General features: G+C 39.4%; 1 protein-coding gene across 2 annotated transcripts; it reads left to right on the forward strand.

Annotated features, from left to right (window-relative positions):
* Positions 1-882: 882 nt before the first annotated feature.
* Positions 883-20,875, forward strand: LOC122554309 (nuclear autoantigenic sperm protein (histone-binding)). Of its 2 annotated transcripts, none has more exons than XM_043699123.1 (14): positions 883-1,156; positions 7,381-7,491; positions 7,760-7,840; positions 8,411-8,520; positions 9,732-10,403; positions 11,413-11,471; positions 11,555-11,631; positions 11,780-11,853; positions 12,012-12,200; positions 17,045-17,238; positions 17,867-17,932; positions 18,047-18,130; positions 18,644-18,781; positions 20,688-20,875. In XM_043699123.1, exons 1-14 carry the CDS (start codon positions 1,101-1,103, stop codon positions 20,736-20,738), a joined length of 1,962 nt encoding a protein of 653 aa, XP_043555058.1. In that variant the 5' UTR covers positions 883-1,100; the 3' UTR covers positions 20,739-20,875. The 2 variants fall into 2 exon arrangements, with proteins under 2 accessions (XP_043555058.1, XP_043555059.1); XM_043699124.1 differs by having other exon boundaries at positions 18,656-18,781.
* The last annotated feature ends 38 nt before the right edge of the window (positions 20,876-20,913 follow it).

The following is a 20,913-nucleotide window of genomic DNA, read 5'->3' on the forward strand; positions in this document are numbered from 1 at the left end:
TTTGCAAAGTGTAACATAGAATTTATCAGAATATCCATGTACAGCCTTATTTTTAACGGAATAATTCTATTGACTTAACAGGATAATAAACTAGCTGATCTATTTTATATATGAACCCACTTCCATAAGTTTAATTTGGGATCTGAATGTTTGCTTTGTGAATTCTACTGATCCTGACATCGTTGTTGCCCAGGAGCACAGTTTAACCCTTACACTTTGCTAAGTGATTTGGATACGTGATTTGGAGATGTCGGTGTTGGACTGGTGTGTACAAAGTTAAAAATCACACAACACCAGGTTATAGTCCAACAGGTTTAATTGGAAGCACACTAGTTTTCGGAGCGACGCTCCTTCATCAGGTGATAGCGGAGGGCTCAATCGTAACACAGAATTTATAGCAAAAAGTTACAGTGTGATGTAACTGAAATTATACATTGAAAAATTGATTGTCTGTTAAGCCTTTCATCTGTTAGAATACAGTGATAGTTTCACTTCTTTCTTACACATGAAACAGGTGAAACTATCACTGTATTCTAACAGATGAAAGGCTTAACAATCAATTTTTCAATGTATAATTTCAGTTACATCACACTGTAACTTTTTGCTATAAATTCTGTTACGATTGAGCCCTCCGCTATCACCTGATGAAGGAGCGTCGCTCCGAAAACTAGTGTGCTTCCAATTAAACCTGTTAGACTATAACCTGGTGTTGTGTGATTTTTAACTTTGATTTGGATACAGTTAAGAGAATTGAACACAGTTCAGCTATTTAACAGATTAATTGCACTTTTACTTTCAGATTACACCCATGCATTTTTCTTAAAAAAACAAATAACGGCACATCCGTTCAGATTCATTTTCCCGCCAAGGTTAAGGGTGAATAGGAAGTGATGTACAGTGGGGTAAATAAAAGGCGGGAATAGGAGCGGGTTTCTTTCCGCTGCCATTTTTTAAACAGGGAGGATTAGGAAACCCGGGAAATATTCCGCGGGAATTACTGCTTAAGTAATTGTCCGTATCGTTCAGACTCTCTGCAGGATCGAATCCTCTGCACATAGACAGGCAGGAAGCAAAGCCCGAGAGCCGAAGGAGAATTTGAAATGGCGGATCAGGAACCGAGTGCCTCCACGTCCAGTGTTGCAGGCAGCGCCGAGGGGTGAGTGTTGCAGCGGCTGAGAAGGCAATGGAGCCCGGGCCAAGGCTTTCCCCGGGGCTCTGGCTGCTCCGCGCCTGCGCCCACTGTCACCGCGTTCCATTTCTGCTGTCGCTACAATGGGGAAGGAACGTGAGCCCGGAGCGCGAGCGGAGGAGGCAGAGCTGCAGGCGCACAGCAGTCCCAATGCACAATCCCCCCCCCTGGTGACATCGTACCTTCCGATGGCGCTCTTTAAGCCTGCTTCATGTATCTGTGCACTGCAAGCAAGAACGAGTAAAAGCGCTATCCCGTTCGCTTTCCTTTTGCTGATAACTCTCCTCTGCTTTAGCGTGGTAACCCGAGTGTTTCAGAACAGCCTGTTTTTTAGTGGAACGAGCATTCGAAGTACTTTGTTGAACGAGTGCTTAAATGGTTAATACTTAGTGTCTGTGTTAGCATTCTTTTGTAAGAAACTTTGAAGGGGCATCTCCAGCAAATTTTGCTGCTTCACTAAATGAATAATAGGTTCGCGAAGTTGATTCCACCTATCAGAATTCACGCTTCTGGGCACACACTCTGCCGTTGTAATGTTCAATTATATACAGTATCTGTAATTACCTCCTGGATAAATTATTTGGAAGTGCACATCTTGTGTAACGAGACTATACGTAAATTCGAATTTGCTTTTCCTTTTAAAAAAAATGAAAGTCTGTGGGTGAATGATACTGACAATGCTGCATTTAGTGACTGTTTGCCCTGAGAAAGTATTGATGAATGACCTTGAAATGTTTGGACTGTCATGATGCCCCACCGCCACCACAATAAGTTTGAGTCGAGAATTTTCTGAGTGATTACAGTTCCTAGAATGATTTGTGTTAACATCTGTACATGGAGCGATTTGGAAATACTCTAGTGTTTTAGTCATAGGACATGGTGTACTCTGAAGCAATTTAAGTCTTTGCATTTGTGGGTTGCTTCCACATATATACCTTGGAATACTGTGGACTATATAGAAACTAGGAGCAGGAGTGGGCCATTTGGCCCTTCGAGCCTGCTCTGCTATTCAATATGGCTAATTCTCTTTCAATACCGTTCCTTCTTTTCCCCCATACTAATTAATGTCTTCTAAACCTAAAAATGTATTTTTTTAATATTCTTAAGCCACTTAAGCTCTGGTAGAGAATTCCACCCTGTGACATTTGTATGAAATTTTATTTTTGTTCCAGGTGCTGTTTCATTTTGTGTGACTTGGAGAGGTCAATCTTAGGACTGTTGCTGCCAGATGCTATAATAGATAGGAATCAATGAGGGAAAACCTGAATAACCAGCTGTTGTCAATGCACCAGCTCATGGTACTGTTGGTCAGAGTGACTATTCAGTCTGTATGGAGTTGCAGTTTGTTGTCACATTGAGAAAGCTGTTGATCATGTGTGGCTCTCATTAGGTTAAATGGGATAAATTTACACATGTAGCCAGTAGCAGAATGTACTTAACTATAATTTAAACAAGAGGTATATTCCTCACCATGCCATTACTGTCAAGTCGGGGGGGGAAACCCAATCTACATCAGATGTTTAGGAAGAACACTTGTCATGAACAGGAAAATAAGATACCAAACCTGTAAAACTACAGTCCAAGACTACATTTAACAACAGGGAAGGTATGATGGAAGGTATGCTGATCACTTCTATCAAAATGCTATCAATATGACTTTCTGTTGGAGGGATGGACTTTGCCCAACCAACTACAAAGGTAAATAGCTCTGGTTGTTGAAGACCAACTGTAGCCCCTGATTATCACTTGTTAACTCCCTCAATAAGATCAAAAGTGCTTGTACAATGTTGAGTTCCATTTGCGATCATCGAAGATACTGAAACTGCTAGTCTTTGCATGCAGCAAGATCAGGATGGCACTTGGGCATGGGCTGTTAGGCAGCAATAAAATTTGTTCCATCCAAATGTCAAGCAAATGACATTGCCATTACTGAATTCTTCACTGTTGATGATCTGTGGGTTACCATTGACCAGAAATTGAACTAAACTGGCTCTCCTAAATCCTGCTAATGGGGTTTTTTGTAAATTATATACCGAGTTGCTATCAACAACATGTCTTGGACAAATAGGCAGAAACTAGCCACCAACATACATGAATATCAATTAACCACAAAAAGACATGACCCACTCTCACTAGTATCCTTACATACAGATGAGGAAGGACACCACTTAGACTGGGGCAACACATCCATCCTAGGACAAGCCAAACAGCGATACGTAAGAGAATTCCTAGAAGCATGGCATTCCAACCAGAACTCTTATCAACAAACATTGACTTGGATCCCATTTACCACCCCCTGAGAAAAAGAACAGGAAATCGTCACCATAGGAAATTACATCGCCAACCCAAACACATCAATAGAAAGCGGGCCATGCCACCAGTGCTTCATGCGGAGACTCACTGATGATGTAACCTAGTATGTTGACGAAATTACTGAAAACTAACCTTCCAGCTCAGTGAGCAAACCTACATCCAGACATATCTTGGATGTTATATTTCATTGCTGATGAAGTCATGGCTTTATCCAAAACTCAGTCTGTTAAATTCAGTCAAGATAAACCAGTACATAATACCTTGACTTTTCTCTGCATTCTATTACTCCTTCCAAAATGAATCCCCTCACACGTTTCTGTAAGAAACTCCATTTGCCAGCTCTGCAGCTTATCTATGTCCCTCTGTGACCTACAACATCCTTCATCACCATCCACAACTCTACCAACCTTTGTGTCATCTGTAAATTCACTATCCCATTCTTCTATACCTTCATCCAAGTCATTTATAAAAATGGCAAATAACAGTGAACCCAAAACAATCCTTGCAATACTCCACCAGTAACTGAACTCCCACGATGAACATTTCCCATCAACCACCACTGAGTTTTCTCAGCTAGACAATTTCTGATCCAAACCACTAAATCACCTCAATGCAATACCTCTGTATTTTGTGCAATAGCCTACCATAGGAACCTTATCAAATGCCTTACTGAAATCCATATACACCACATCAACTGCTTTACCCTCATCCACCTGTTTGGTCACCTCAAAAAAAAACTAAGGTTAGTGAGGCACAACCTACCCTTCACAACAGTGTTGACTGTCCCTAATCAAGTTATTTCTTTATAGATTATAAATCTTATCTCTTATAATCCTTTCCAACACTTTACCCACAACTGAAGTAAGGCCCATAGGACTATGATTACCGGGGTTGTCCCTACTCCCCTTCTTGAACAAGGAAACATTTGCTATCTTCCTCCCTTCTGGCATTATTCCTGTAGATAATGACAACATAAAGATCAAAGCCAAAAGCTTGGCAATCTCCTCCCTGGCTCCCCAGAGAATTCTAGGATAAATCCCATCTGGCCCAGGGGACTTAGCTGTTTTCACACTTTCCAGAATTGCTGACACCACCTCCTTGTGCACCTTAACCCATCTAGTCTAGTTGCCTGTATCTCCGTATTGTCTTATTCTAGTGTGAATACTGATGAAAAGTATTCATTTAGCACTTCCCCTATCTCCTCTGACTCCATGTTCAACTTCGCACTACTATCCTTGATTGGCCCTGATCTTACTCTAGTCATTCTTTTATTCCTGATATACCTATAGAAAGCCTTAGGGTTTTCCTTGATCTTATCTGCCAATGACTTCTCATGTCCCCTCCTGGCTCCTCTTCGTTCTCTCTTTAGATCTTTCCTGGCTAACCTGTAACACTTGAGCGCCCTAACTGAGCCATCACATCTCATCCTGACATAAGCTGCCATCTTCCTCTTGACAAGATCCAGTATACCTGGACTGAGGCACTGGAGGTGGCTAAACTTGTTTGTGACAATGTGGCACTCATTTATACTTTAAGGACTCTACTCAATAGCAGGGCTTTCGACCCAAACCCTGGCGATGAGCGTGCATTGTTGTATGAATTTCTCATGTCCTGATTGATGTTGACTCGGTTTAGTATTTTTCAATTGAATGTTTTTAGCTAACCATTATTTGTTTCTGAGAGTTGGCATTTCATTTGACCTCCGGATCCTGATCAAGATCATAACATAGGAACAAGCACATCTTTCAACCAGGTTTACTGCGTCTGTTGCTCCCAGTATGGTCTCCTCTATCTGGGAGACCAAAAGCAGACTCTGAGACAGGTCAACGGAGCACTTATGCTCCGTGCGCACCAATCAACGTGACCTTCTAGTTGTCATCCATTTCAACTCTCCTGGCAATATGTCGGTCCTCTGCCTCCTCCATTGTCAAAGTGAGGCCAAACGTAAACTGAATGTACAACTCCTTTTTTATATTTTGCCTTAGGAGCTTACAGCCTAGCAGCCTCCATTTGGAGTTTAGTAGCTCCAAACTCTCCATCCCTAGCCTCTCCCATGTCCAGCCTTCCCCCTCTTCCCTGCCTTCCTGATTTTGACCTAATCTGTCTGTCTACCTATTCACCTCCCTTCTCCACCCCTCCCCACTAACCAATCACAATCGCCCTCTACCTGCATCCAGCTATCACCATCTCACTCTCCCTTTTGTACTATCCTCAAACTCTTCCTGATGTTCCTTTTTATTTTTATCTTCATTTTCTAAGTGTCCTTTATAATCGATTCTATAATTTTCCCTGCTGCTAACATCAAATTAACAGGTTTACAATTCTACATTTGCTCTCTTGCTCTCTCCCCTTTCTTAAATAGTTGAATTACGTTCATTACTTACCAGTCTGTAGGAACCTTTTCAAGAATCTGTAGCATTTTGAAAGTGTATGCATTGATCCATCTCCTTCAGCAAACTCCCCACTTAACAAACTCTTATCTGATCTCTTGTGTTTTCAACATTTACAGTCTGATGTGAATGGATTAGTGCTAACAGGTGTCCATATGGTGCTATATTCTATGCTACGACTGGCAAAGAAGAGTCGAGTTTCATGCTTAGTGATTGGTTTATGTCATTCGACATAAACCATTAGTGATACTGGATTTTTCAGTGCCTGTATTTATTATAATTTAAAGCTGAAGGTTCAATGTGCTGGTGTTTATGGTACTAGATAAGTGATCCAGATGTAATTCGTTCACATTGCAATAGTTGTAGCCAGTGAGGTTTTTTCTATTTAACTTATTTTTCTAATCAACCTATTCAGAGATGTTATGAAACACTTCTGAAGCAGGTGGGACTTGAACCTGGGCCTCCCGGTCCAGGGGTAGGGATCCTACTGCACGAGGGCCCTAAAGCCTACTGCAGTTGGTATTCTCAGGCAATCTTCCATCCAAAGACTAACCAGTCTGCTTAGCTTCTGAGATCAGAGATTGGGCATTTTCAGAATGGTATGGCCATAGTTTAGTACCTTTTTGTTTTCTTATTATTTATTGGCCCAACCTGGTCTTTGAACTCTAGCCTGTCATTGGTTGATCCATTTGAAGTAGCATAGTAGGGCTGGATCACCCACAACCCTAAGAATTTGACAGAAGTATATTCCTTACTTTTGGAGCAAATTTATCAAGTATTGTAGATAGGTAACATTCAGCAATTGAGGTTTATTGGAAATGTAGGTCTCTGTCCTTTTTAAGATGAAAGATGACATCAGAGCACTACATAAATATCTTAGCTAAAATCAAGTAAAATCATGCTTGCTACTCCAAACTGGACAAGGTGTTAATAAGTTGAAAATGGAATAAGTGCATCAAACAATTGGGAAATGCCCCTTTTTAAGTGCTTTTTATCAACTAATTTGAACAGGATTTCTGAAGCAAGCCAAAGTCTTTTGTTTTTAGACCTTACATACTACATTTCCCCATTGAAATGTAACATGAGCTCAGATGGTTTAATCAGAACTGAAACCTTGGTTTTTTTTTAAAAGCAAATTCACCTGGCAACACTGTCATTTTCAGACATGAAGCTTTCATACATGGAAATTGCTCCAAATGGCTTTTTCCTGGTTTTTAATAGATTCTTGAATGGATTGGCATAATTCCATTTGGCCTAATTGATTTTTGAACAGTTAGCTGCATGGTAATGAAGGCAGTCACACTTTATGTGGAATCTTGTGGCAACCATAATTTAAACTTGATTGACATGTTTTCCTGTTATTTTGAATTTTATTGCCAATCAGTAAGATTCTTTTTAAATTGGGGAGATTTTGTTGGGGATGTAACTTTTTTTTTATATATGAATAAGTCTATCTCCTATTCACTCATGAAACGCTTACTTTAACAGTGCTGATGTCAGTGCTGAAGCCACAAAGTTACTTGGAACTGGCAAACGACACATGGTGATGGAAGATTTTGTAGCAGCAGTCAATACCTTTCAAGATGCGTGCAGGCTATTGTAAGTATGTTTATGGACTGTTGGATGATGTAAAGTTTGCAGAAGATACCAGTTCCTCTGGAAATAGTAGAGTTCAGAAGTCAGCATCATGGGGAAAACAGTTCATTCGTAGATATTTCAATTTTTAAAAGCTAAACTATGTGGATAGCTTAATATAGCACGTTCAATTTCTTTGTTCTGTTATTTCTTTTTATTTCTATCATTATAATTGGTACAACCATGACAGTATGGCCATACAAAATCTTGATCTATTCCCTTTGATTTAAAGGAGTGAAAGGCATGGAGAAATGGCAGATGAATGCGGAGAAGCCTATTTCTGCTACGGAAAAGCCCTTCTGGAGTTAGCAAGGTTAGTTTATAAACTAGATGAACAAGAATAGACTAAGTAGCTATTTCTTTAGTCACTTGTAGGACATGGGTGTTATTGGCTGACTGGCATCTTTATTGCCAGTCCCTAGCTGCCCTTAAACTGAGTGGCTTGCTAGGTTATTTGAGAATTAACCACATTGCTGTAGGTCTGGAGTCACATACAAGTAAGAGTGGCATTAGTGAAGGAATACTTAAAACAGAAGAATGTCCTCTGTTAAAATATTATTGCAGCTGTTGTAACATGTAATTTCCTGATTTCTTAAGTCTTTAGCCCCCTAGTATTTATTGTTTTAAAAATATTGTGCTAAGCAGTTAGATTCTTGTGGGTTTTAAGCATTTTTTAAAAGGAAAACATTTGATTAACAGGCAAGTTTAAGACCAGCCATGTCTGTTCTGCACTCTATTTCTGTTTGTCAGTTAGAACCTTCTTTAAAACTTAAATTTGCAAAGCATTAGTTGTCCTCTTTAAACTACCCAATTACCACACTGTAACTTTGGATTGCGAGTGTTTGATAGAGGAGGATGATCATCGTACTTTCTTGTATCTCAGAATGGAGCGTGGTGTTCTTGGCAATGCTCTTCAAGGAGTTCCTGAAGATGATGATGAAGAAACAACAGCAGATGAGGACTCCAAAGTAGAAAATGCAGAGAACGTAGATGGTGAATATCTTCTACTTAAAAGATTTGTTTTGTATTAATATTTCGTCTGGTCTAAATTGCAGAACTTATGTAGACCTATATCTAGCTTGCTTTCTTCCTCCATTTTTGAAGGAACATGTATTTCACGGGGGGCGGTGTTGGATGCGATTGGGGGCTGGGCAGGGTGGTGTTGTAAGGAGGGAGAAGGTGGTGCAGTTTTGGGGCACGGGCTCCTGAACAGGGAACTGACCTTTTAAAAACTGAGCCCCAGAGGAAAGGCATTTAATTGATTAACTGAATAATCGATTATCCAAACGAAATAGTGCCTGCCCATCTTGTTTGGATAAGTCGAGGTTTCTCTGTACTTGGGTGATTGTAATTTGGATAATCGTGGCATATTATTTATTTGTAAAGAGGCCGACTGGAAATTGAAGTTTGTCACGTAGTGACAAATTTACCATTTTAATGTGATGATAGCTGCCATTATAGAAAGAATAAAAGCTGGCTTGCGTTTCCATCAATATAGAATATTTGTGTTGGCCAAAGGCCAAAGTGACAAAGGGACAGTGCTCTGAAAGTTTTGTGATTGTCTGTAACCTGGTGTTGTGACTTCTGACGTTGTCCACCCTAGGCCAACACTGGCATCACAACATCTTTGTGTTGGACCATTGTCAAGTAGAAATGTAGTTCAAATAATTTAGGTGGATATAAATGCCAGCTTTGTACAAAAGTTTGAGGATCTGCCAATATTCTTGGTGAAACTAATATTTGAATTGATCTAATCTCCATAAATTGTTAATTGAAGGCTAATTTTATTCGCCTGTAGAAGTGTTTGCATGTACCATTTTGACCTTCATAGTTGCATTTGGTATCATGACTTCTTGGTGAAATGGGCTTCCTGAGAAATGAACAAATATTGCATCAGTATAGTTTGGGATGAAAATCATTCAGTTGTTAAAAGCATATTTGACCTGAGTTGGTGAGCAGGTGTTTGGATCTTTGTAGCCAGAATGTGCCAAATAACCTAAGAAACCAAGAGCAAAATGGAGGCAGGAAATGAGTTAATGATTTACCAATGGCTACCTTAATCTCGACTGTTGACGAAACCTAAGATTTACCTGATGTTATTTATCCACTTTTTCTGATCTTTTTTAATTGTGACTAAATCCAGATTTCTTAGCCACCATTGGGAACTTCAATTTCATGCATTCTTTTCTCCTTGATGTGTATAGAAAAAGAGAGGGAGGAATTGAGGGAGCAGGTGTATGCAGCACTAGCTGAAGAAAAGGATAAGCCTGCAGACGATGAAGCACCAGCTGCAAATGTTTCTGCTGATCAGGATGTAGCTCACAAAGAAACAGAGAGCCATACTGAGACTCCTGATGAAGAGAAAGCAAGCACTGCAGGAGTGCTCTGTACTACCAAGAATGAAGCACTGCTTGAAATAGAATCGTCCATTGTCCAGGATGATGTCCTAAATGAACAAGTGGCTAAAACAGCAGGTTGTTCTCCAGGGAATTGTGATCATGCCCAGGAAGGGAAAGTAAAGGACCAAGAGAGCATTCCAGAAGATGTAAAGGACCATCTCCAAGTTAAGAACCGTTCTAGTGAGGAAGTGGCTGCAAACGATTCCCCTATGATGGATAATGCTGGGGTGAAGGTGCCTGCTGGTGAGACTGTGAAAGTAGTTGAAGTAAAACTGGAACACAACATAGCCCTTCCTCCACAGGATTCTTTAGTGGATAGAGATGTGAAAGCAAATGCTGAAGAGGCATCGGCTCAAGAACAGCTGAGCGTTGATGAGAGTGAAGAAAATGAGACAAAATCAGTTGAAAGTAAACTCTCAAATCAGAAGACAGAGGATGGGACAGCTGGTTCTGAAGAACCAATGGAAGAGGGTGCAGGTATTAATTCAAGGACAAGTGTTCAGATTTACAAAGTTGGTTTAAATGGTTTTAATGACTTATCAATTGAACAAAATTACAAATTGTCTATGCTGACACTCCTAACACTTTTTTTATGGCTTTCTGTATAATTGGTTTTGATAACCACTTGGTAAATCTGTCCACTCACTTCTGTAAGAGCACAGAAAAGGAGAAAATGGTGGTTTCTCTAAACTTGCACTAATCACTGGGGATAAAGCTATCTTACAAGTTTTAATCTTTGTCACTGAGTTTTAAAAATCTTAATGCGCGGTTGTTTTTAAAATGCAGGGCATTAATTCTTTGCGTAATGCAGTGCTGAGAAATGCACTGTTACTGTAATTACCTTTCATTACTGTAGATTTAAATTTTGTATTAATAGCTTTAAGGTGAATGGCCAAACTCTGAAATAGAGTAAGACTCCCAACTCCTGGAATTTTGTTCATTATTCTGCTCCTAGCTATTAGGCCCAAATTTGTGTTATGTTAACACCTTATCTACTACTGACTTCTAGTGCAATTGTATTGTGCAACCCTTCAATGAGGGAAGAGTAGACTAACTGGATAGCTTTGGTTCTGGGATTGTTAAAAGCTGTCTGCATTGGTTTTCTAGTCTACTACTGTGGTGGTTACTTGTCTAGCTGCTAGCCTGGATGGCTTTCAAACCTCTGCAGGATATAGCGGATACTTTCCCATTTTAAATCTCCAATTGTTTCAACAATTAAATTCTGTTGACTAGTAGCCTTTGGAAAATTTTGGCTTTGGATCTAGAATGAGTTTATTCCCAGTAAGCGTGGCTGTAGTGTAAGTTGCCAATAATTCAGCAATGAACATGCTCATTTACAGGGCACTAAATCTGTGCTTCATAAAGCTAGTGGGCATTGCTGAAATGAAACACTGGAGCAGCATATAAGATTGATGTAATCTTTTACAGAATGTTCATATTACACAACTATAAATTACCATTTGTTTGTTTGCATTTGTCTTCCCAGATGCTTCCGGTGCTGCTGATGCAAGTGGTGATGAAAATGAAGAGACTGGGGAAGAAAAGGTAGATTTATCTATTCTTGAAGCTCCCTTTCAAAGACTAGATTGAGTTTGAATTTGAGTTAAAATACAAACTATTTATTGCAGGATGCTGAAAGTGAGGAGGTTGATAATTTGCAGCTGGCCTGGGAAATGCTTGAATTGGCAAAAGTGATCTTCAAAAGGCAAGTATTCAAATAAGTCACTGTTAACGTGGTTTTATGTATTTGCCAAATAGGAACTAGAGTATAATCAATTTTTCCAAAAATGGAAACATTCTATGCATTTGTCGTGTATCACAAGTTCAGCTCCAGTTGTTCACTCTCTCTCTAGACAAGAAAGAAAAGAAATACAACTCTGTGCAGCTCAGGCTTACCTGAAGCTTGGAGAAGTTGGAATAGAATCTGGTAAGATATTAAAACTGGTTTTTTCAATATATACACTTGTGCCTCAAGTTTATTTTTGTCAGTATTTCAATAGAAACTAACAATTGAGCTTATCCATATGGCATTGATGTGTTTAAAGTAAATGGACTGGAGATTAATGCAATCTTGTTCAATTACAGAGAACTACACACAGGCTGTTGAAGATTTCCACGAATGTCTGACCATTCAGGAAAAACACCTCGAGGGACATAACAGACTACTAGCAGAGACCCATTATCAACTGGGGTTGGCTTACAGCTTGAATAATCAATATGATTTCTCTTTGAAACATTTCAAGGAGTCTTTTAATGTCATAGAGAAAAGGTTAGGTAAGGAGATCAAGTTTGTTTAAACTGTAAAGCTGGCTGGATAGCACATGCAATGCCAACACTATGATTGTTTGTCTGACTAAGCTGTACTATGGTGGTGAACATCTTGGATGTTTTTCCAAATAAGACTTGAGCTGATTTGAATTCAATAGCCTGTATTCAACATCGGTTTGGGAAAGAAAACCGATTAATTACAGTTAATGTTTCAGCCTAACAAGCAGAAATTTTTCTTCCATTTTGGGAAGACCAATGAAATGAGTGGGGAGAGACCTGGGTCTGGCTGTTCACATATGCACAAATCTTTAAATGTGGCAGGGCAATTTGATAAGAATGTTAAAATATGTGGAATTCCTAGATTTATAGAGACACTGCTCATTAGTAGAAATGCATTATTATAAAACACTGGTTAGTCCTCAGGTATCCAGTTCCAGGCATGACACTTCAAGATAGATGTCAAGACCATGGAAATGGTCCTAGATTTCGTGGAATGATACTAGTCGTGAAAGACCTAATGTGGGGAGATTAGAACACCAAAACTAGTTGAATGGAGATTTGGGGTCAAAATTGAGGTTTTGATACATGCCAAGGAAAAACTAATAGTTTGATCACTTAACTGGAGACCATAAAATTGGTAACTGAATCAAAGGGAGAGTTGACTTTCATGCTGAGTTATTTGGAATACGTTGCTTGAATGGCTGGTAGAAGTATATACGATAGCAACTTTCAAATGGTAATTGACTAATACTGTAAAAGGAATATGTGCACAGCTAAGGATACAGGAAGTGGGCCTAATAAATAGCTTTCAAAGAACATGCACAGAATTACCCCTATTTGTACTGACAAAACCAGAATTGCTGTACGAATTGTCCGTTCTATTGTGTCTCCTCTCTCTCTACTTTGCCTAAACTTGATCAAGGTTTCTACTCAAGTTTTAGTCTTTGACTTTAGTTAGCCTTCTCGGATTTGAGTTATGAAATAAATTCAAGCTCAACGTTGGAATTTTGCTCCAATCTTTTCTCTTAAATTTGCCTTTGTGGGATTGGAAGCAATATAGAGTCATAGAGATGTATGGAAGCAGACCCTTCAGTCCAACTTGTCCATGCCAACCACATATCCTAATAATAATAATCTAGTCCCATTTACCAGCACTTGGCCCATATCCCTCTTAAACCCTTCCTATTCGTGTACGCATCCAGATGTTTTTTAAATGTTGTACATGTACCAGACTCCACCATTTCCTCTGGCAGGTTATCCCATACATGCACCACCCTTTGCGTGAAAAGGTTGCCCCTGAGATCCCTTTAAGTTTTTTTTTTTCCTTCTCATCCTAAACCTAAGCCCTCAAGTTCTGGACTCCCCCACCGCAGGGAAAATACCTTGTCTATTTATCCTATCCTTGCCCCTCATGATTTTATAAACTTCTATTAGGTCACCCCTCAGCTTCTGTTGCAGGGGCTGATCTGAGCAATCTGTTAGGATTCTCAACCAAATGCACTTACTGCAGACATAATCATCACATGGAAACTCTCCCTAATCTCCCACATCCGAAGGGAAGAGCTCATCACTTTACTGAAAGCCATCTTTGCTCTTTAACAGTCAACGGACCCAGAAATTAGCACCACCTTATTGCTCTCATAACCACTGCTCCAGGCTAACTTCGTGCCTATGTTTTATATTTTTAAAATTTAATCGAGACATCTCAATAAAACACATAATCAAAAAAGAACCCACTCTACTCACTGTTGCAGATTTACAGCAAGTTTTAAAATCTTCTCCCATGCTGTGAGCTCTCCTGCACAGGTTCCTCCAAGGTCAACTTGTGAATTTTGCTGTTTGTTAATTTTTCCTAGATACCCTTTGATGTCCAGAGATACTTGAACTCTAACAGCAAAGGCAGTAACTGTGCAGATTCATTGTAACAGACAGCAGTGTAATTTTCTTTCTCTGACCATGTGGTCTCTGCCATTGTCTGTCTTTCTGCTTTTTCAAGGTGCTGTTGTTTTGTTCTCCTTTTTTTCCCTCAAAGTTCCAAAACAATGCAACAGCTTATAAAACAGTAGTTGCTGCTCCTGGAATTCGAGGAAATCACCTCCAACACCTAAAATACCTCAAGGGGCAGTTCATACAGCCATATTTTTTCTTGTCCTCCATCTTGGATTACCCAGAATCCTTTTTACCCATGATTTGAAACAGGAGAGGAGAGGTCCCACTGAAAGTTTTTTTTGTATAGGCCCCTGCAAAGTTCCAGGGAGCTGGAGGGAAGGATTAGCAAAATAATTCTGGCAGAAGTGAAGGGAACAGGATGGTCATTATGCGGGACTTTAACTTCCCCAACATTGACTGGAAATGCTATAACTCTTGTAAGCCGGATGGACAAAAACAGATCCTATGTGTGCAGCATGGTTTCCTGAGACAGTATGTCGAATGGCTGATGAGGGGAGGCCACACTGGATCTGGTGCTTGGTAATGAACCAGGCCAGGTGTTTGATTTGGTCGTAGGTGAGCACTTTTGGAGAGAGTGATCATAATTCAGTTATGTTTAGTTTGGCAATGGAAAGGGATAGGTACATGCCACAGGGCAAGAGTTATCGATGAGTCAAGGTCAATTATAATGTGATTAGGCAAGACTCAGGAGGCATAAAATGGGGTATCAAAATGCTGGGGATGGGGACAATTGAAATGTGGAGCTGGTTTAAGGAACAGGTATTGCAAGTCCTTGATAGGTATGCCCCTATCAGGCAGGGAGGAAGTGATCAGGTTAGGCAACAGTGGTTTACTAAATAAATTGTATCTCTTGTTAAGTGGAAGGAGGCTTGTGACAGACTAGATGGTTCAGATGAAGGAATGGGGAGTTACAGATTAGCTCGGAGGGATTTAGAGTTAAGAAGAGCAAAGAAGGGACACGAGCAGTCTTTTGCAAATAGAATAAAGGAGAAACCTAAAGCTTTCTATAGGTATGTGAGGAATAAAAGGATGACTAGGGTAGGAATAGGCAAAGACAGACGTGGGAAGTTGTGTATGGATTCTGTAGAGATCTGAGAGGTACTAAACTAATATTTCTCTTTGGTTTTCACTCGGGGGGGAAAAGAGAATGTTGTAGAGAAGAATGATATGAGATATTAGACTATAAAGGATTGAGCTTAGTAAGAGGAGGTGTTATCAATTCTAGGAGTGAAAGTAGACAAGTTCCCTGGCTGGATGGGATTTATCAGGGGATTCTCTGGGAAGCTGGGGAGGAGATGGTGGAGCCTTTGGTACTAAACCTTTAGACAATGATGACTCAAAGATCAAAGCCAGAGGACTGGAGGATTGCAAATGTGCCCTTGTTTAAGAAGGGCAGGAGAGAGGACTCAGGTAATTATAGACCAGAAAGCCTAACTTGTTGTAGGAAGAGTTTTGGAAAGGATTATAAGAGATAGGAGTTATAATCATCTAACAAGCAACAACTTGACTTCAGATAGTCAACATGGTTTCTTCAAGGGCAGGTCATGTCTCTCAAACCTCATTGAGATTTTTGAGAAGGTGACTGAGCATGTGGATGAGGGTAGGGCAGTTGACATGGGGTATACCGATTTCAGCAAAGTGATAAGGTTCCACATGGTAGGCTATTGGAGAAAATGCAGAGGCATGGGTTTGAGGGTGATTTAGCAGTTTGGATTAGAAACTGGCTTTCTGTAAGAAGGCAGTGAGTGGTGGTTGATGGAAAATATTCAGCCTGGAGTCTGGTTACTAGTGGTGTGCCACAAGGATCTGTTTGTCATTTTTATAAATGACTTTGACACAGGCATAAGTGGATGGGTTAGTAAGTTTACAGGTGACACTAAAGTTGGAGTAGTGGAAGAATGTCGCAGGGGGACTTGGATAAACTGCAGATTTGGGCTGAGAGGTGGCAAATGGAGTTCAGTGCAGATAAATGTGAGGTAATTCACTTTGGGAAGAATAACCGGAAGACAGAATACTGGGTCAATGGAAAGATTCTTGGTAGTGTTGATGTGCAGAGGGATCTTGGAGTCCATGTACATAGATTCCTGAAACTTGCCACCCAGGTTGATCGTGCTGTTAAGAAGGCATATGGTGTGTTCGGTTTTATTGGTGGAGGGATTGAGTTCTGGAGCCATAATGTCATGCTGCAACTATACAAAATGCTAGTGCGGCTGCACTTGGAATATTGTGTACAGTTCTGGTCGCCCCCTCTCAGGATGGATGTGGAAGCATTGGAAAAAGTGCAGAAGAGATTTACCAGGATGTTGCCTAGCCTGGAGGGAAGGTCTTATGAGGCAAGGCTGAGAGACTTTGGTCTGTTCTTATTAGAAAGAATGCTGAGGGGATTTGATAGAGACATACAAGATGATCGGAGGATTAAATAGGGTAGACAGTGAAAGCCTTTTTTCCTAGGATGATGTCAGCTTGTACGAGGGGTCATAATACAAATTGAGGGGTGATGGATTTGACAGATGCCAGAGGCAGGTTCTTTACTCAGAGTGGTAAGGGCGTGGAATACCCTGCCTGCCAATGTAGTTAACTCAGCCACATTCGGGGCATTTAACCAATCCTTGGACAAGCACATGGATGGTGATGGGCTTAGATTAGTTCACAGGTCAGCACAACATAGAGGGCCGAAGGGCCTGTTCTGCACTGTATTGTTATATGTTTGAAAATTCCTTGACATCTGCCGATCCAAACCTGAGTTTTTTTTTTGCTGTCTGTCTTCCCTCTCTAATCCAATACTTGCTTTTGTATCAAAGTTAACTCTTAATGGCTGCTTTAAGCTTCTAGCCATTTGGTACGTTTTGAAGGAAAGTTGTTAAATCTGTAGTTAAAACTAATTTATGCTTTATTTGTAGCCATGTTAACAGAGAGAATTGAGAAAGCAGAAGAGAAAGGCAAATCTCCAGCAAAAGACACCGATGCTGTTTCTGAAGATAAGCGGGAGATTGAGGAACTTAAAGAGCTATTGCCAGAAATAAAAGCAAAAATTGAAGATGCAGAAGAATCCAAGGATGATGGGAGTGCAAATAAAGCCCTCCAGGAAACATTGGTTAGTACAAGTTGAATAGGAAATTCATAGAATGGTATGGGAGCATGACAACTGGTTGCTTGATTTAGAATCTATGAAAATTGTGCCTATTGTTTGGGGTAATAAAGGGGTCAGTATATCACTTGTAGAAATTTGTTTAAAAAGTGGTAGTTGCATCTGAGGATCAAAAACAATAAATGGTGTGGTCTATATGGTGTCTTGACAAGAACCTGTTGGTGTTATACTCTAATAGTTTATCAGTGAAGCTACCACATCTTGACTTATTACTAAATTTCTATTTCCTTTTTATTAAGAAACTTTTTGGAAGCACTGATTTATCTCATCTACTTGCTGTGTTGTCTAATGATAAATGGACTATCCTATATTTACAACCTTTTTTAAATTTCTCCTCTTGTCGCCCCAAACACTCCATTCTCTGTCTCACCCTCCACCCACCCAGCAATTGTTCCTTCCCATCAATTCATTTTCTGTTTAACTGCTTACTCTGCAAGTTCTCTGTAGTAATTGCATTCTTCCCTGTTGGTGTTGGCTGTATGTCCTGCTTCTATGCAACCTCTACCATTACCTTCTGGTCATTTTGAGTATATAGGCATTATAATAGTGTAAGTTACTATTTTTCTTTCTGCAGTCTAGACCATCTGCCTTTGCAGGACTTGAAAAACACAGTCTTGCAAGCAGTGCACCAACATTAGCTGTAAGTATTTATGAAACATTTATCTCATTAGGCAGACAGCTTTTGATTCCAATTTTTGCTTCAATGAGAGGGCCTTGATTTGTAATTTATTTTTCTCTCAACTTTAAATTGTAGGTGCAGACTGGAAAAGTAACGGATGAAGCTTCTACTTCCAGCTCAAACTGTGTATCTAACATCACTCATTTAGTAAGGAAAAAAGTAAGTTTAGTTTGGATTTGTTTCTTCCTATCCAATCAACATGGTGTGCCCATCCAGTTTAGATTACAGCAAAAATAAATGAAATCTGCTTTCATTTTAGATTGCTGCAGTATTTGTCATGGGCTTATATAATTTGTCTTGGTATAAGCTAATTTGAGAGTTCGGGTCTTAATGTCCTTGAGAATAGGATATGCTGTTTGCCTAAAGCTAACAGTGAAGAAGAGGGCCTCTTAAAGTTTCTACTTTTCTGCAGTCACAGGCTCCTACTTTGCCAGAATGAAACAGCATGCACAGTTTGATTTGTTAGTACACTGGTCAAAGCCATTTGTCATATTACATGATTGTTTTGCTGGTGTCAAAGTTTTACAAGTAGGAGAAATTCAAGAAGAAACCAGTTGACGGCTACAGCTTTTCAGTTCTAGTTTTAATATTTTTATGCATATTTAAATTATATTGTTGAAATGTTAATGTACATATTATGCTGAAGTGTAAAAAGTATTTAAACTTTTAAAGTCTTCATTACAGAGGAAACCTGAAGATGGCGAGCGGGATAACAAAGATCCTAAAAAAGCCAAGCAGGAGGAGTCTGCTGTGAATGGTGGATGTGGAGATACCGCTCATGATAGGAATGGAGTTCCTGAGAAAATGGAAGTAAGTTCATTTTGTTATAATCCCTGTTGAATTTGGTAACTTTGAAAAGAAGTTCAAACTTTCAATGAGTGTCTGAAACAGTCATGTGACAAGATTTCGAGTTTTAAGACTTAATTACTGTGACTGACAAGACTGACAATATTATTTTGGTATGCACGTTATTCAAAGCTACAAATGTTTTCTCAGTTAACTTTTTAAAAATGTCCTGAAGTATTCATCTTTCTCAATGTCCCACTTCCTTTTCTCAGGTGGAAAGTTTCTAAGCTCTATGCCAACTTTCACTTTGAGTAACACTGGAGATTTTTACCCATAACCAGAGCCAGGGGAATCTTCTAGCCTTGTTTAAATGCTTATACTGTCTTCAGAAATCAAGCTCCCAGCTGTATTTTGTGATCAATAAGAGGCTAGGTCTGTAACCCTTGCCCACTTGGACCCTGTCTTCATGGCAACATGATTCATGTGGGCCTTGTATCTAGTTTGAAATATGGTTAACTGTCTTCTAAATCAGTTTTTTTTTCTTTATTTCAATCTTGGAATTAAGTAGATATTTTAAATTCAAGCCTTTTTATAAAACTTCACTTCGCTAACACTTCAGAGTCTTGATAATGTGACCATTGGGATAGTTTTGATCTGCTCTCTTCAGTTTACACAGTGAGCAGATAGCTAGGCCTCTGCTCATGGGTTTACCATTAAGTTGAGCCAAATGTTTTGCTTGCACCACAAATGAGTAATTTGAGTTCCACTGCTGGTATGATGTCAGGTATGAAGGCACAATGACTGTCAATGTGTGTCAAGCAACATGTCTCGCTCATAACTGGCAGTGTTACACATATGGTCAACCAGCCCAAGTTTGCAAACTTAAAAATGTATAAACCATCACGTGATTCTTCCATTGGAACTCAGTTAAAACAATTCAGACTACTAAAGTTCACCAGAAACCAAGATTATCAGCCATGCTCAGTGTGATTTGCTCTAAGCTCTGTACATAAATACTAAGGACCCAGTTTGTATGTACATTGCACCCTTTTTTGAAAAAGGGCTAAGGGGAACAGCCCAACTCTGCTGCATTTCCATGACACCTTTCTGACCAGTGTACTTACCTGGTCTGAGAATGAAGATAGACTGTTCATGTTGCATCGCCAAGGCAAGCAATCAACACCCTCTTTATGCTGTATACAGTGATGTCTCTGCCTTTTCAAGCTTATATTTTGCATCCCAAGTCTGAGTGCGAGACAAAAATGTTCAACTTCTAATCTCTTTTTAGCAATGTTTAAGATATGTACTACCAGGAATTTATTCATTGTAATCTAAAATGTCATGTGACCATTTATAAGCTGCTTAGTGTATATTTACATAACATGTCAACAATATCAAAATATAGAATATTACCAGTTATAATTAAAGATACAATCTATCTTTTGTTATTGGAGAAGCAAATTTAACTTGTTGCCAAAATGTTGACAAGTTGGATGCTTACTGCTCATTCAAAGAGTACTTATGTGAAGTGCTGGAACTACTCAGCAGGTTTAGCAGCATCTGCAGAAACAAACCTTTCCGGTATCAGTATTTTGCCTGTACCTGTATATAGTGTTTTTTTTTAATAAAATGGGTCTGGTGCATGTGGTGATTATACAATTTAATGAGATCGTTCTAGCCAATAGTTTCGTTTTCAGGTAGATGTGTTTCCACATTTGGTTCTCCCTTCAGTTTGCAGTGAGCAGAAAGTCAATTGTTCAAAGTGGAATTTTTAGATATAAATAAAAGGATCTGTTGCTGCACAATTTAATGTTATTAATAAGCTATGTATCTTTTAACTAGTCAGATCACTATTTTAGGCATAAGAAATATTAATGGACATTTTCCAAATATAAGACAAAACTTTTAACTTCATTCTTCTTTTTTTTAGTCTGAAGAATCTGTTTCCTCAAAGAAGTCTGAACCTGAAGCTCAGTGCTAGTTAAGATATTCAGATGGCTGGCAGCATTTTTGCCCGCAAACTGGATCTTTTTGTACATAATGTATTTTTGATTGGCTTTTTTGAACTGTTTTTGTAACACTGTGGAAATATTCAATAAAGATAATGTGATTTGCAAATGAGTCTTAAGAACATTTAACAACTTTACATGTGCACT

This window comes from Chiloscyllium plagiosum, chromosome 11 (assembly GCF_004010195.1).
Source record: "Chiloscyllium plagiosum isolate BGI_BamShark_2017 chromosome 11, ASM401019v2, whole genome shotgun sequence".
Lineage (NCBI taxonomy): Eukaryota > Metazoa > Chordata > Chondrichthyes > Orectolobiformes > Hemiscylliidae > Chiloscyllium > Chiloscyllium plagiosum.

Bases quoted from the DNA above. Each gene is read 5' to 3' on its own strand.
- LOC122554309 (XM_043699123.1), top strand. From the start codon at position 1,101: ATGGCGGATCAGGAACCGAGTGCCTCCACGTCCAGTGTTGCAGGCAGC. The intron at 17,239-17,866 runs GTTAGTACAAGT...TTCTTTCTGCAG, and splicing joins AAGCCCTCCAGGAAACATTG to TCTAGACCATCTGCCTTTGC. The intron at 18,782-20,687 runs GTAAGTTCATTT...TCTTTTTTTTAG, and splicing joins GAGTTCCTGAGAAAATGGAA to TCTGAAGAATCTGTTTCCTC.